Raw genomic sequence first — 17800 nt, 5'->3', positions numbered from 1 at the left:
AGGAAAATGAGGGCTCCTGGGTAGTGACCTGTGAACTATTTTCTGGGAATACAGTGTACTCTAGGCTACAGTCCAGGATACATATGAAAAAAGTACTAAAGTTAGGGAGAAAAGGTATTGTAGTCCCCATCCATGGTTTCACTTTCTGCAGTTTCAATTACACATGGTCAACTGTAAAAAAAATGAATAAATAAAAATAAAGATATTTAAAAAAATATTAAATGGAGAATTACAGAAATAATAAGCAATTCTCAATTTTGAATTATTTGCCATTCTGATAAGCATGATGAACTCTTGTGTTATCCTGTTCTGTCCTGCCTGAGACAGGTAGTGTATTCATGCTGCATTATGCCATCCATTAGTTACTCAGTAGCTATATTGATTTTCAGATTGACTGTAGTTGATATCCAGGGCTTGTGTCCAAGTAACTCTTATTAGACTTGATAATGGCTCCAAAGTGTAAAAGTAGTGATGCTGGCCATTTGGATATCCCAAAGAAAAGCCGTGAAAATGTAAATGTTCTCAAGTTTATAAGGAAAGAAAAAAAAAAAAAGGCTGAGGTTGCTAACATGTAGAATATATCTTCTACCTATGAAATTGTGAAGGGGAAAAAAGAAATTTATGCTAGCTGGTTTAGACATAAGGTGTCCTCCAAAAACTCATGTGTGAGACAATGCAAGAAAGTTCAGAGGTGAAATGATTATAAGATCCTTAACATAATCAATGCATTAATCCATTTGAATGAATTAACTGGGTGGTAGTCATGTAGAATGTGGCTGGAGAAGGCAGGACACTAGAGACGTGCCTCTGGGGTATATATTGTGTCCGTGGTGAGTAGAGTCCTCTGCTTCCTGATTGCCATGTTTGGAGTTGCTTTCCTCCTCCCCATCTTTCTGCTTGATGTTCTGCCTCATCTTGGGCCTAGAGCAATGGTGTCAGCCATATATGAACTCAGACCTCCGAAACTATGAGCCTCCAATAAAATATTCACCCTTTAAACTGGTCCTCGTCAGGCCTTTTGGTCAAGGAAGCAAAACAGGTGACTGGAATACTAGTTTTGCTGTCAAACATCAAACTAAGTTATGGCTACAGCATGTGATAAGTGCTTGGTTAAGATGGAGAAAACATTGCTTTATGTCTGTATGTATAGGATAAAATATAGTAAAATAAGTATTTTGGTATTATCCACAGCTGCAAGAATCTATTGGGAGTCTTGGAACATATTCCCTGCAGATAAGGGAGGAGGAATGATGCAGTTGAAGCCTCACTGGGAAGGATAGACCAAGAGATTGACTTAATCTAGCAAAGGTGGTAGATGAGGAGGTGAGATACATAGAGGTCAACTTTAAAAAGTTTAAATTAGCAAAGTCCAACAGGATGGGCAGGAAGCAATACTAGTCAGTTCTATAAAGTAATGAGATAAGTAAAGATGGATTCAATAAAAAAAGAAAAGGACAGCTAGGGGTACCCAGAGGTAAGGAAAGAATGAGAGGCAATGACAGGATCAAAAACATATAGCAGGGCTGGGGCTGTAGCAGTGGTAGAGCACTTGCCTAGTATGTGTGGGGCACTGGGTTTGAGCCTTAGCACTACATAAAAATAAATAAGTAAAATAAAGGTATCATGTCAATCTATAACTAAAAATATTAAAAAAGAAACATGTAGTAGGGTGACCAGAATAATTGTGACTGGTCTAGATCAATGGGTCTCAACTACCTGAGCATGCAGGTTTGACTGGGAGCACAGACTCATGTCAAAATGGAAAAGAATAAGATGTTATTTTGAGAAAGCACCATTATGACATTGTTTTTATAGTGAAAATTTCAGAAAGTGTCACTGAGAAATCCCCTTTGAGGTGGGAATATGAAGATCGTTTTAAACGTTGAGAAACCTTATGTCCAAAGTTCCTTCTAGTTTTAAATTCTTTTGGATGAGTGGAGTAAGGCTGAAAGAGGTGACATGGCTAATCAGTGGCAAAGCTGGAACTAGACCTCAAGCCTTATAAATTCCTAGGCAGTGTTCATTCCATTGCAGCAAATATGTGTGATGGTTTCCATTTTACAAATGAAACAATTTAGGCAAAGGGAGATGTAGCTGGAAAAGCTCACTAGTTGGATCCCTGCTGTGTTGCTTTCTGTCAGACTCCTGTTCTGATAGGCACGGTTAAGAAACAGGAACATTAAAGCAGGGAGGGCTTACCACCACAGTCCCATAGTGGGCAAAATACTATTTTGAACATGCCACTATCCGGATCATAATCATATACAACTACAGGAGCTCAAAAAGATAAAACAATGAAGCACTATACAGCAGCTACATTCTAAGATCTCCTGTCTATAGAAGCTATTCTCTCTCCTACATACCATTACATATCTAAATCATACATGTACTTACAGGCTTTGAAAATTAGAGTCTTCATGAAAACAGAAGGGAGACCAATAAAGTAGATGAAGGAGATCAAGAGGGTGGGAGGAGGAGAGGGTATGGGAAGTACTGAGGAATGAAATCTACCAAACACCTGCTATATCCATGTATGAATATACCACCATAAAACATATGTGTGTACACACACACACACACTCACACACACACACACACATATATGTCATTAAAATAACAATAAAAATAGAGGTAAGAAGAGTCGAGCAAGGGGATCTAGGGAGGGAGACAGGGAGGAAAAGGGAAGGTACTAGGGAAGGAGATTGATCAAATTGTTATATGCATATATGAGTATGGCATAATGAATCCTATTGTATAATTACAATGGGCCAATAAAAAAATCAATAAAAAATTAAGAGTCTGTCTCCTATTTCTAATTTTTCTATTAATGTCGTGATATTTTCCATTAATCAATTGATTTCACTGTGTGTCTCTTCCAACTGCACATTTCTCATAAACTTTGAGGACAGCTTATGAAAATGAAAGAGCATTTTTTTCCCCCTTCAGTAATGTTTTCACAGTTATAACTTTTGAGAACAATTTCTTGAGAGATGTTTTGGGAGTTGTATTCCGGAACATATTATCTTCATGGTCTTCCCCCTGGTAGGATGGAAAAATGATCTTGCCTTGAGAGTTGCACTGAATCTTCTCGTTTCAGTAGAAAAGATAAATATTCCACTTACAAAAGCTGCAGGAGTAGACAATAAGCCATGGGATGGCACGCCTGGGAGTGACCACAGGAAAAAAGACAGATTCTCACAGGACATGCTGAGGAATAAGAGTGAGTTGCTACCACTTGGTTGCATTGGGGAATCTCCTGAGCATCTGGGAGGGAAGGGCAGAGGCAGAGTTAACAAACCTTTCCTGAAAAATGAAAGCAAGTGGCTTAGGCATTGGGTGGGAACCTTACCCTGGTCAGGGTATCAGTGAGATCAGGGCCAGAGTAGCTTGGCCCTGCAACTAGGAGTGCTGCTGATTTCTCTGTGTAGCTCACTATTTCAGTCGCTGCAATCCTCACTTACAAAGCATCTTCTGGTCATTGCCACCATCATCTAAACATTATGGCAGCCAACTGACAAGTGGCCACAGTGCCGTGTGAAATGTGCTTTGCAAATGTGGGATGAATAAAAGTGCTATGAAGCAATATGGAGGGATGGGAAGAGGAAGGACTACTACAAAAGGCAACACTGGGGTTGGGATTTTTTCCAGGTAGGAAAAGGGTATGAGCGTGCCTTTTTGGGAAAGGGGAGAAGAATTAAGCAATGAGTAACATAAGACAAGGAGGTAGATAAATGCACAGATGTACTCAGACAAGGACCAAACTGGAATTCACGAGGGACTAAGCTGGGGTCGGATTTAGAAAAACCTCTCTTGCTACAGAAAATCTGAGACAGGTACATATTCTTGCTAGAGTATTTTGAGTCTCTTCTTGGATGGTCTTAGAAAGAATGGTGAAAACTGTAGGTACGTAAATTGAATATAAAAGTGTCCACAGGTTGGAAGACCAATCTGAAGCCTTTGTAGGAAATAAGGTCCCAGAAAATAAGGGCAGGAACTAGAGCAACACAAACAGAGTGAGACTTGGGACCAAGAATAAATAGAATCTTAGTGACCAGTCGATATGGAACAGCAGAGAAGGGAATGAGGCAAGAACAACTTTTGTCACCTGTTCTTTCTTAGACTGATTTCCATAGGATACATTCTCTGACCCGAAATTACTGAGACATAGAACATGTTAACTTCTATGGCTCAGGAAAAATAATTTATATTGCCTTCATCTTACATGTACATGTTGCCTCACAAGTTAGCTCCTCCAAGTTGTGACTCACTTCTACTTCTGTTGCTTTGGTGAATGTAACTATTCTCATAAATTCTTGGCAATTACATTTATTTACTTACTGGTAAAAATTAAAGATCTTTTTCCTGATTAAGCATTTTTTTTTTTCTGATATCATCACATCTACTGTTTACTAGCTGTGTGACCTTGGGAAAGTCATTTCACTTAAGTCTTAGTGTTCTCATCTGCTCATAGGGGAGAATAATTACACCTCTTGAGGGGACTCTTGCGATGATAAATGACATATTAGAATAAAAGCCTAGTCTTGGCTTGACCCAGAATAAGAGTTAAGTAAATTAGCATTTATAATAAAGTCTTGACACTATTACCTACATCATATATTTATAACATATGCTTCATTTCTTATATGTTCATCTACTAAAATAAGAAACAAAGAATGTATTCTTATTTATTTATATATGATAGATCACATATATAATTTGTCTTTTATTACATGGAAATTATTAATTTTATTCAATATTGTATTTCACTAAGGGGGCAAAGTTGGATTTTAGACCTGGGATAAGCGTAGTCTTAAATTTGTCCTCATAAGTTTATTAGATATTAAATTTATATAAGTTGGTTTTGTTTCTGAGTCATCTATTTCTTTCCATTTTTCTACTTTCATGTTTCTGAATCTGTAAGCACTCTTAAAAGTGGTCACCTCATACATGTACTGAATCTGGTAGGGCATGTTTTCCATCATGATTCCTTGGGAAGTGATTTCTTTGATATTTGGCCATTAGTTTTAAAATTCTTTTCAGAGCCACTTTGTGAAGATATAGAAGTAATATGGTGGCACCCACCCTAACTGGAATCTTGTTAAATTCATTAATTCCCTTAAGAGAGACCATCATGTCTACTTTAGCATCTATTCTTTCCTATCTACCTTCACTTAGTCTTCATGACTTTTCCCATCATGTTTTGTTGTTTTCTTCATTTAGCAAAAGCCTGGGGAAGAGAAGACTTCAGTTTTAATTTCAGATTCCTGGGAAACTGACCTATGTAATAATATTCTTGGGAAAGTGACTACAGGCTTATTTTGAGGAATCATATGAGGATGACTCTAGGTACTGAGAATCTAACTCACATCTGTGCTTCTACCAAGGAGCCAATATAATTCATTTTCCTCAGCTATAAACTGGAGACATCAAGACTTGTTTGATTAACTAAAACGCTCTATTGCAGTCAGAGCTGTTCATAAACATTATAAGATAATACCTTAAAATAATATTCTAATTAAAAATCTTAAAATATAAACAAGGATATATTCTAATAAAACATTAATGTATAAACACTTTTCCTACCCAGACTGTAAGATTCTAGTGGGGAGGAACTATGTTTTCTTCTCTTGGCTTTCACAATACTTTCCATGATGCTAGACCATAAGAGGAATTCATTAAATAAATATTGTGTTAGTGTAACAAATATTAATAATTTTTTTTAATTACAAGGAAAGAGAATAAGTTTTAGGAATAGTATAGACTGGAGAGAATAAGTTTATTCAATCTCACTAAGACACTTTATCTTTCACATAATCTTATAATTCAATATTAATCAATTTATTAATAGTTTTTTTTTTCCTGCTGGGCTCCCTTATAGTTAGATTTTAAGACAGGGTCTAGCTACTTGTGATCTTCCTGCCTCAGCCTCCCAAGTTCCTGGGATTATAGGTATGTGCCACCATGCTCAGCCTCTTGTAAAATTTTAAACCTTTTAAATTAATGTGATTGTTGGTTGCGGTGGTGCATGCCTGTAATCCCAGCGGCTCGAGAGGATGAGGCAGGAGGCTGAGTTCAAAGCCAGCCTCAGCAAAAGCGAGGAATTAAGCAACTCATTGAGACCCTGTCTCTAAATAAAATACAGAAGAGGGCTGGGGATGTGGCTCAGTGGTCAAGTGCCTCTGAGTTCAATCCCTGGTACCAAAAAAAAAAAAAAAAAAAAAAAAAAAAAAAAAAAAAAAAAAGAAGAAGAAGAAGAAATTACTGTGATGTAAGTTATTTGTATCCTTAGAACCTCCCTAGAATTTCCCCCTTTGTGTGGCCATGCAGCTGAAAATAAGAGAGTAGCAGGGAGCTAAGTGAAGGAGGAGGTGGGAGTGGAGGGAAACACTATATAATTACCCAACATTTGACTCCAGGGCTAAGAATCGGGGATATGCCAAGATCACAGTAATCATCATTGTCATGCCAGATACTAACCAGAAGCTTTCCACATACTGTTCTTAACCTTAAATTAAAGGTGAACCAGAAGAACTTCTGTCTGCCAAAACCATAGTTCAGGATTTTTCTTTGCAACCTTTCTGGCTGCCTTACTGTCTACAGCTAAAACTCCTTACTCCTACCACGTCTGCAATATGAAAAGAAGATTCCTTATGTGGGACTTTGTTCACAGAAAATAATACTTTGTTTAGAATTACCATTTGTGGGAAATTATTAAGTATACAAACACATTCCAGTGATTTGATATCTTGAGCATTTGCTTTTTTTTTTTTTTTTTTAAATCATCTCAAGGGCTAACAATCTGACCTTGTCGTGAGAGCTGGCCAAAACTCAAATATTTGCATTGAGGAGCTTCTAGGCTTTTTGGATCATTTGCAACATGGAGCCAGACACAGATGGTTTATGTAGCAGAATGACCTTTCAATTTTCTGAATAAAAATAAAGTGAAGTTTTAAGGTACAACATCACTAGTGTCTTCTTTGAATCCAAATGCATTAAAAACTCACTCTACTTACAAACTCCAAAGGGAAGTCTATGAGTCTTATAATAAAATCTGCACAGTAGTTTAGAAAGCACTTTCCTCCAAATTATCTAATGCTAAAATCCTCACTGTAACTCACTAAAGTGGATAGGTTTTATTATTATTTCCCTTTCCCATTTCCTCCTTCTTTTCACTGCACAGATGGATTAACTAAGGTTAACCAAGAAAGCTACAGGACCCAGCTCCCAACCTCATTTGTTGACTTCCATTCCAGTTTCTCAATCCTGACACTACTAAAATTTTAGGTTGGACACGTCTTTGCTGTGGAGGCTTTCCTGTGCTTTGTCAGAGGTTCAGCAACATTTCTATCTACCTACTAGATGTCAGGAGCACAACAATTGTGAAACCAAACATGTCTCTGGACACTGCCAAATATACCCAATGGGGAGAGGGGTGCCACTTCTGGTTGACAAACACTACGAACTTTCAAAATGCCAATTCATCTATAAGTGACAATTAACTCCATTTCAGAGACCATTTCCATTTCATATTGTCTGTCTGGAAGGACACAGTCGCTAGATGTGTCTTCAGAACCAGCTGGGTTGTTCCCAGCAAGAAGATTGCAGGCAATACTCTCAACATTTGTAAAGCTCTTAATTCAGCTGGGATTGTCTCACCCAGATTATGAGAGAAATCCTGGGGAGGCTTGGTTTTCTTTCTGAGAATACTCAGACCATGATATATACAAACTGAACTTGGTGGCCAATAATGCAGTTCATCAAATCTGTTCTCCATTCTTGGCACAGAGGAGGACTGTGTCTCCTGGCCCTCCTTTTGACTAGGCAGTGCCTGGTAGAAGTGCTGACCAATGAACTGAGTGGAACTGGGCACTATTTCTAAGACTGAATACTTCACCACTGACAAGACAAGATCCCAAGTTTCTTTTCCTTCTGGTAACCAGTTGGTGGTTGTTGAGTCTTTCTATCAGTTTGGGGCCCTAAGTGACCATAATGAGCAGAATAGTCCTGCTCATCTGTTATAAATATATAGTGTGAACAAGAAATAAGTCTATGTGTTTGAAGCCCCTGAGATATCTCTGTTACTTTAGCATAGCCTTGCTTATTCAGGCTGATTGAAGAGCTGAAAGATGAGAACAAGAAAAGAATGATTTATATTAAATCAAAGTCACTTATATTAAAAACAGAAAATATAATATGTAAAGCCACCTAGAACTTGCTTAGTCTTAGGGTTTTATCCTGAAAAAGTCTCTAGTTTCATACATTAACTGTTTAGGATTTGGAAATTGTTTTTTTTTTTTTTTTTACATAATATGTATTTCATTTTTATGTGGAGCTGAGATTTGAATCCAGTGTCTCACACATGCTAGGCGAGCACTCTACCACTGAGCCACAACCCCAGCCCCTGGAAATTGTTTTAATGTAAGTTCCTACATGTCTGATAAAGTATCCAAATTTTACTATTCTATTATGACAAACTCCTTCATTCAAATATTCAAATAATATTTACCGATCACTAAATATATGACAAGTATTATTTGGGATAGTTTCCCACTTCATATTGGTTTTGATATTTTTCTCATGATAAAGACTAAAAAGAAAGGAGGAATTCATTCTAATATCTGAGGGAGCAGGGAGATATTTGGGAAACAGATTTAAAGTGTTTGGTTTTCTTTTAGCTTTCCATTTGCAAAAGGATTATTAGAGAAAATGGAAATGATTCACATGATTTACCAGGAATTTCCTACTATTACCTCTTTCTTACCTATAAACTGGGGATGTTTTTGTAAATTTCCATGTAGTGTATAGTTAGTTGACCATTGGCCTTGGAGCAAACAAGGTTTGAACTGTGGCTTCCAAAACGACTGGGTGGGTGGTTTCAGGCAAAAGACTGCCTCTGTGCTTTACTTTCCTCAGCTGTAAAATGGCAATTCCAACAGTGCCCAATTTATAAGGATGTTGTGAAGAGTAAACAAAGCAGGAAAGGCTTAGAATGGTGCTCATCACATCAATGCTCAGGTAATGTTAGTTCTTTTTTTTATTATTATTCAACAAATATTTATTGAGACCTACTGTGTGGAGCCCACCTATCCTATGTTCCGGACTGCTAGCCCATTTGGATATGGCTCCCCTTGTTTCTGATGCCTTTTCATTAAGGAAAACTCATAACTGGGGTTAGAGAACATATGTGTCTGTATATATGTCTCATATTTTACATTCGTTTTTAAAATTGATTTTATTTTTTAAATACATGGCAGCGGAATGCATTACAATTCTTGTTACACACATAGAGCACTATTTTTCATATCTCTGTTTGTATATAAAGTGTGTTGACACCCACCAATTCATGTCTTCATACATGTACTTTGGATAATGATGTCCATCACATTCCACCATCATTGCTAACCCCTGTCCCATCCCTTCCCTTCCCACCCCTCTGCCGTATCTAGAGTTCTTCTTTTCCTTCCATGCTCCCCCTCCCTACCCCAGTATGAGTCAGTCACCTTATATATCAAAGAAAATATTCGCCATTTGTTTTTTTGGGATGGGCTAACTTCAGTTAGCATTATCTTCTCCAACTCCATCCATTTACCTGCAAATGCTTAAAAATGTTCTAACATTTTCAAGAAATGTTCTAGTAAGTTATGAATAAAGCATTGGACTACAAGTTCCAAGCATCACAGAACCTGTCTACTTTATTCACGATTTCATCCTAAATGTGAGGCTCTGAACAGTCACTCTCCTTGATCTCATTCCTCTTTTGCAAAATGCAGGAATGACACAAAAAGAATTGTAAATTGTAGAATGATGAATTATAATTGATTATCTTAATTCAGCTACACTTTCCAGGAAAAGGATTACAATACCTTATAATGTAATTTTTACTTGCAAATAACTGACAGTATGAAGATACCACAGAGTTGCTATATTATGGTCTTAGAATTTTCAAAAGAAATTTAATGCTGATTATTTGCATCACCAAAAAGGGTCGTAAAGCTTGCTGTCACTAATACTACCACCCAGCATTGCTATTCACACCCCCCCACCCAAGAAGCTCTGTGGAGAGAGAAGGAGAATGAAGTTGGATAAAGAGTAATTAATGGTGCCATTGTCATAAATTCCATCTTTCTTGGCTCTCTAATTCATTAAGGCTACATGTGAAAAGGAAAAGCTGAACACTAAGAGGCAGTTAATCACAGTGACTTAAGCTTTCAGAGTCTCAGTTTGTCTACCTATAAAATGGAATAACAATTCCTATCTCATTGAGATTATCATGAACATTACATATAATAAAAAGACAAAGGATCGGGTAAGGAGTGAGCTTTTAATTAATGGTAGCTATTCATAGAATAATAATAATTGCAATTAAAATTATATATTAGGAAACTACTTCCCTACAAATATTACCAGTGCTGGGAGTAATTCTTCCAGCTGGTATCACACAGTGAAGATGTTTGTTTTCTGATCTAGGTAATAGACTTGCTAACACTGCACCAAAGAGAGACAATAGCACAAATCATATGCTTCCCAGGTAACCCTGTTTGTGGAAGGGCAGGATAAGAGATGAGGACTGATGGATGGTCAGCTGGGGACAATAATGTTCAAAGTTAGATGGACAATTAGAAGACAGGAACACAAACAAGCAGCAGAGCACAGTGGTACAAGCAGTGCTTGAAGGTATGACCTTGCTTGGTCTCCCTGTGGCTCAGTTTCTCTGAGTAGAGGAGAATGGAGATAGTAACACTAAGCAGGGCTATTATGAAGAGTTAAAGAGTTAATATTTGCAAATAGCTTAGAATAATACCTAAGATACAGTAAGTGCTGTATACATAATTTGTTAAATAAGCCAGAGGAGTGAGGGGAAAGGCAGAAGTCACATAGAATGGTTTGTTAGGAAATTTTGGAGTCAAGATTAGTGAAGTGGCCTTCTCCAGGCACAACCTGGAAAGCTCGGGTTCTCTGGTGGCCATGGTGCATTGATTCATCTTTGAAATCACAGAGATGAACCAGTGGCTAATACAGAAAGGAGCCTCAGTTGAGACTAGGAGTAATGGAAGTATGTACAAAGACAAGATGATGTCCCTTCCACAACAGTCACAGTATCCCAGCTGTATGTCTCCTAAGACAGAGCCAGAGGGAAATTGAGTCCTCCTCACTATGGCATCCCCCTTCCACAGGGCTCACTGAGTGTGTTGAATTGAAGCCTAAGTGAGGAACAAGACTGAATCTATCACTACTGAGAGGTACTTGCACCCCTACTACTCCGTACCCAACTTTAACTTCCATCTAGCTCTAAATAGCTCAATGCCAATGTGTGGTAGGTGAGAGTGGAGACTGTAATAACATGGTTCTTGGAGGGAAAACCTAGTCTTCTCTGTAGACTAAAATTTACTGAGGTTTCAACAGACTAAGAAGTATCTGTCAGGTCTGTCCTCCAGCCTCTTCTCAGCCCTTCATAGACACCCCAAATTGGGTTCTAAAAAACTGAGCTCACGATCTTTGCAAAGAAGCTGATTTTTTTCTTTCTACAGAGTCATCCATGTACCAAATTCTTCCCTGTTTTCTTTTTTTAATTATTATTTACTTCATTTATTTTTTTTGCATTACAATCCTTATTACACATACAGAGCACATTTTTTTTTGTATCTCTGTATATACAGTCTGTTCACACCAACTTATGCCATTATATATGTAATCTTTTTTTTGCATTACAATTCTTAATACACATATATACCATAATTTTTCATATCTCTGTTTGTATATAAGGTATGTTAGTGCCAAATTCAAATCTTCATACATGTATTTTGTCTTGAGAATAACTCTCTCTTACAGCTCTCTCTCTAATCTCTGCCACCACCTCATAGATTCACTCTGAGATTTCCATCACAGAGGCTTTGTGATTCTGCGTAAGTATCAGTTGAAGGTAGAGCTTCATAAACTATAGGCTGCTTCTTATTTCTTCTCTGTTCCCATGCAGGCTCTCTGTTCCTCACCTTTACTTAACCTGTTTTAGTGATCAAGACCCGCTATCTTGACTCTACCCTAACTATTCAAAGGTAGCTATTGACTTAAGTCTGCATGCCATCACATGCTCTACTTAGAGAAATGATTTCACAGCGTTAATCACTGAAATCTTCCTCTTAAACACAATATCTAAAATGTTTGTTGCCATGTGCTCTGCCCATGTTGTTTCCCCTTTTGGAAGAACTTAATCAATCCTTCTTTTCTGGCTATTGGAATAGTGTTGGCTCTTCACGTACTAGTTTGGCAATTAACACCCTAAGCTCCATGTGTCAGTACAGTACTCATATGTAATTATATTATCTTGTTTTTCACTTTCTGTTTTCTGTGCTTATGCATGAATGTTCCCTGTTCAACAAAATTATAAATTCCTTGAGGGCAGGAGCTTAACTTATTTTAACTTTTTTTTTTTTTTTTTTTTTTTTATAATCTAATAACTATTCACTGAGCTCCAGCACTTGACTTTGGGGTAAGGTGATGCACAGTCTCTGATCCTCACAGAACCTGCCTTCTAGTGTGCACGTGTATATGTGTGTGTAGGGGAGAGAGATTAAAAAAAAAAAATGGACACACATTAAATAATTTGAAACTGAGATAAGTGTCCTGAAGGAAAAATATAGTATGATAAGAGAACATGACAAAACTTCACTTTGAAAGAAAATGCCTTGGAGTTAAAATCAAAAAGATAAAATAGAAGTAAACAGGCAAGTGGGGTCTAAAGAAGCTGGTACCTTAGAGGAAGTGAAGTCAGTATCTGTAATCTGAAAGGCAGAAGTAAGCTAGGTGAGATCAGGCTGCTGAGTCCTGGCTAGGGTTGCTTCTAGCACTAAACCAGAGTATCTGCTACGTGAGAGTAAGCTTTAGTTGGTGTTTAAGTGTTATAATACATCATAGCAAGGGTCACTTTTGAACAAGATCATTTGTGAACTTTTGTTGTTTGTATATTAGCCTTTCAAACAATGCTCAGCACACAAACCTTTAAGAACACAAACACAGGTGCTTGTGAAGAGGTGTCAGAATGCCCATTTTACTGACCCATCCATGACCAATGAGAACACAGAGCCAAGGAAATGGATCTGAAAGGGCTCCATGTAGCTTTAAGAATGAGAGGAACTGCTGATAACTGCTTCCAACTTTTGTCTTTCTCAAGTTCAATAAAAAAAAAAAAAAAAAAAAAAAAAAAAAGAGGCATGAACCAACAACAACCATGATATGGACTGTAGTCTTTTCCACATTATGAGTTAGATACCAAAATGCTTTATGCAGGCCACCTAACAGATGGTAATGTATTCCAGTCATTACCAATGTGAGCAGGATTCAAACCAGTGACCTCAGGGGCGAGAGGCTGCATATCCAATTACAAATTCTTGCTTTCCTTAAGTGTTAAGATGCCTAAAGCAATATATTTTATTTACATCAAGATGCATTGTATAAACTATATTTGATAAAAGAGATGACTTCACGTTCTCAACTTAAATCAAAGAATGCTTACTTAAGTATTTTTTTAATTGAATCAGACTTTAATGCCATCGTATAATCTTTTGGTTAACAGTGCTCATCTTGATTATTCTAACAAAGGAAAACATGGAAATTAATACCTAGTTGTAGAACTTAGATATCTATAAAAACACATTAGAAAAATTCAAAAGAGATACCTGGGACGTCCGTAAAGGTTTCTCCAAGGACAGAGATATGGAAATTGAGTCCTAAGTCCTTTAGATGCATTAATACCTTAAAAAAACTCTCTGGATTTTTGTCATGCTCCCTGAAAATAAACACACAAAACATAACTTTTGTTATCTTATGGTATGTATTAGTAAAAGTGGTTGCCCTTCTCACAGGGCCAATTCTTTTCAGAACCTATGGCTAAGGTTAGACAATAGAAAGTACATAGTATTTTTCTTATTCCCAAAATGATATATTTTCCATTTAACACAGATTTTCTTTTTTAAAGGAAAGACCAATCTTCAAAGGATGATTCTTTCTGGATCATGAGGATGTATCAGAAGTGCTTTTCATTTCCACAGGTCTGAATGCCTTCCTCCCACACTTCCTGAGCCCCTTTGTGCCCACAAGAAACACACAATTTAGGGTGAGCTTACATACTCCTTTAGTCATCTCACAATTTAAATAACTGAATGAAGAGTCATAAATACAGCAAAAGGGGACAGATCTGAGACTGTCTGCTGAATATTACATTAGGAATTAAAGCTAATCAACATATAAAAGAGTACTAATAAAAATAATACCTCCATTTAATAGAAACTTTGAAAAACACAGATTATTTTTAGTTTTCTTTCTAAAGACAGAATGAGAAGTGAAAGTACACTGAAATAATAATAATAAAAAAACTCCAGTTGGAAAAAAAATCACATTAAAATGGAAGTTTTTTTTTTTTAACATTCTAAGGTGTGAATATTTCTGTATTTCTTGCATTTAATTACACTGTTTTAAATTATCTTATTTTGGACAGATGTAGACCAGATGTCTTCAAAATATTTGTTTTTTATTTATAATTCAGAATTTTAACTTCTTTTTATATTACAGAAAAATAGTTATATATCAGCAATTGAATTTCTCATTTACCAACTAATTATGTAAAATAAATCTGTAAATTGATCAAACTGCTATATGAAATATGAAAATTACATCATTCAGGAAATCTCATGAAAAATGACATCTGTACCCCTAAATGTGTTAATTCACAATTCAGTCAATATTTTCAGTATCATGAATTAAAACAAATGCATCTTCTAATTAACATTTTAAAATGGCATTTATAATCTTACGAAATTTTAAGATCTTATAGAATTAGAGTTCTTTAACGATTTATTTTAAGCTCTATGTCTCTCAGTTTGATTTACTTCAAATAATAAAGAATGCAATGGCAAAATGTTCATTGCTTTTTAAGATGATGTGCATTACATACATGTACCATTGGGAAGTTTTTGGATAGTTCTCATATATACTACTGCTATGGGCAAGAACAAAGACTCAGAACAGTTTGAGAGGAAAGAATACACCATATGCTATCTTCGACTATATCAATCAAATAGCTGCCACCTTCTCTGTAAAATGTTCTTCTAGTCTGATTCTCTTGGAAATACTTAGATGAAAGAACGGAAACAATATAGCATAATGTATCTTAAAGACGGAGTAACACTGTAGGGAAATTTAGCCACTCAGTTATCTAAATTTTTCATTTTGAGTTCTAAAAATTTTGGCTAGTGATCCCCAAGAGACCATCAAAATATTATAAATATTTCCTACTGTGGTGTGTCTTTGTGTGTGTGTATTAATAAAAAAAGTAGATGCAGTCTAGGGTTGGGAGGAGGTTTAACTGGTGGAGGCTGTAGTTCTTAAGATTCCAATGTAAGTATTTTCAAAGAAGCAGGCTTTATGGTCCTCCATTTTCAATGTTTCTTTACAAGATAAATGCATTACAATCCAGCTGTATTCTTTAGTTATTTCTTACAAATGGCCCAAAGCTTTCATATTCAATAGTCACTTTGCATAAGAACACAAAAGAGATTTGTGTGAATCCCCTTTTGTTTAAACCATAATATATAGCTGAATATAAGGTGAGAGCCTTTTCTTCCTCCAAATTATCCCTCAGAAAAAGAGGCCTTTTATTCTAAAGTCCTTATAAAGTCTCTCATAATATCACACACTCTCCATTACTTTGTTTGAACAGAGTACTGTTTGGGGAATATGCATTAGATTGAAACATCATCGACTCATGAGTTTAGAACGGTTTTAACTGTCTTGCAATTGATAGGACTGGTAAGTGGAAGTAAAGAAATTTAATATTGAGATAGATAGTAATTATTTTGGGAGATATGACCTAACAATTCTAAGCTCTGAATCTTGTGGAAAACAAGTATTTTAAAGATCACTAAAAAAAGCAACAGAGTAAGTGGTTACTAGAGATCATGAGCAGTAAACAAGTTTTTATAGCTGGGGAAAAGATTTCTAGTGATGGCATCAGACGGTTTCACAAGGTCCTGTACCCAAACCACTTAGATTGAATTCCAAATGACAGGTGGTGGAAACAAGCCAGTTGTCTGAAAAGGTAGCACCACCACTCTGATGTCAAGAATGCATGGGAGGGGAGTCGGACCAAAACTACTTCCTGAAATACAAGGGCAATAGTTCTAAAAACCATAATATGTGTTTCAAAGTCTATTTATATCAAATGAGTAGATGGCATATTATAAGCACACACTTCATTATTTTATCTGTACCTCTTCAAGTTTAACATAGTCAATTTAGTTGAAAATTTCTTGGCTTTTTTTTTAGAAGTGGGAAATTGCTTATTATTCAATCATTAAAGATGTGCACAAACATTAGCCACAGCCTGGATGATACTCAGTGACAGAACTCAATGTATTTTATCCAGCAGGCTAGTGGAACATCCATAGATCTTACCCCAGTGCCCATCCATAGATCTTAGCCCTGTCCATTGAGCAGAATATGTGAATCTGTCCTAAGTTCCTTTCTAAGAAATCTAATGTGAGATTCTCATACATATAATTTTAGTGAAAGCATTAAATAAGACAGGATTTAAAGATAATATTGAGTGCCCTTTTCTGCTAATAGCTGTTAAGATTAAATATACATTTAATAACACACCTAAATCTCTAGAATCCCACTTGTAGATTTATGGGCTCCTAAACACTTCTGTTCTTATCCACTCCTGGTAGGAATGTAATTTGAAACTATCTTTTAGAGGACAATTTGGCAATGAACATTATGAGCCTTAAAGTGTGCATAACTATTGCCACAATAATTACCATCTAGAAAACTTAGCCTGTAAAGCAAAGATATGAATAGAAATTCAGGTAGAGTGTTCATAATAGCATCGTTAATAATAGCAACTATCTCTACACAATCTAATGGAGTAAGTATACACACACACACACACACACACACACACACACACACGGAGAGAAAGAGAGAGACACACATACATGATACAAATACCATGCAGTCATTAAAAATAGTATTGCAAAAAATGTTGCAGAAGTATCTATTTGGTACCGAGGATCGAACTCAGTGTTTAACCACTGAGCCACATCCCCAGCCCTTTTTTATACTTTATTTAGAGACAGGGTCATGCTGAGTTGCTTAGGGATTTGCTAAATTGCTTGCTGAGGTTGGCTTTGAATTCACAATCCTCTTGCCTCAGCCTCCTGAGCCACTGGGATTACAGGTGTGTGCCACTGTGCCTGGCCAGAAGTATCTTTTTTGACATGGAAAAATATTCAAAAAACACTTTCAACTAAGAGAGATGACAAAGTAGCATGTACTATATGATCTGCCTTTGTTAAGTATGCCTAGAGAAGTTTGGGATTAAGTATGCCAATATATTAAAAGGGTTTATCTCTAGGAATTATTATAAATATTTCTTTTTTTCCATTTTTTTCTTTAATAAACATTTCTTACTTTAATCACTTTTGAGGTTTTAAAGAAATCTTCCCTCTCTAATATCATACCATTAGATCGTATTCATAGGCTTTTTGCTTAACTCTATTACATTTTCAGTATTCACAGTAGCATCATCTCTCTGTTCCTTCGACCCCTCCATATTTGACAACTGCCAATCTAGCAAACTTGACTTATCACAGAACATTCAAGCAGATGGGTCAGGGTCCAAGCTTCCCAACAATCTCCAAACTCTTGACTAGATAAGAATGAAATAGTCTGGCTGGGAATTCTTTGCTCAGCACCCCCACCATGGCAGAAGAGACCAGCATGGAAATATTTCAGGCTTACTGGAAGC

General features: G+C 36.4%; 1 protein-coding gene across 7 annotated transcripts in view; it reads right to left on the bottom strand.

Moving 5' to 3' along the window:
• Qtman (queuosine-tRNA mannosyltransferase) overlaps positions 1-17800 on the bottom strand; it is a 369524-nt gene that overhangs the window by 21673 nt on the left and 330051 nt on the right. For all 7 annotated transcript variants that reach the window (XM_076866170.1, XM_076866174.1, XM_076866171.1 and 4 more), the window contains one exon: positions 13674-13783. In XM_076866170.1, coding sequence (XP_076722285.1) covers positions 13674-13783 — 110 coding nt within the window. The remainder of the gene's footprint in view (positions 1-13673; positions 13784-17800) is intronic.

The sequence above is a fragment of the Callospermophilus lateralis genome, chromosome 9, assembly GCF_048772815.1.
Source record: "Callospermophilus lateralis isolate mCalLat2 chromosome 9, mCalLat2.hap1, whole genome shotgun sequence".
NCBI classification, from domain to species: Eukaryota; Metazoa; Chordata; class Mammalia; order Rodentia; family Sciuridae; genus Callospermophilus; species Callospermophilus lateralis.
Note: the sequence above shows the minus strand (reverse complement) of the source record. Positions and strands in the feature narration are given on the sequence as shown.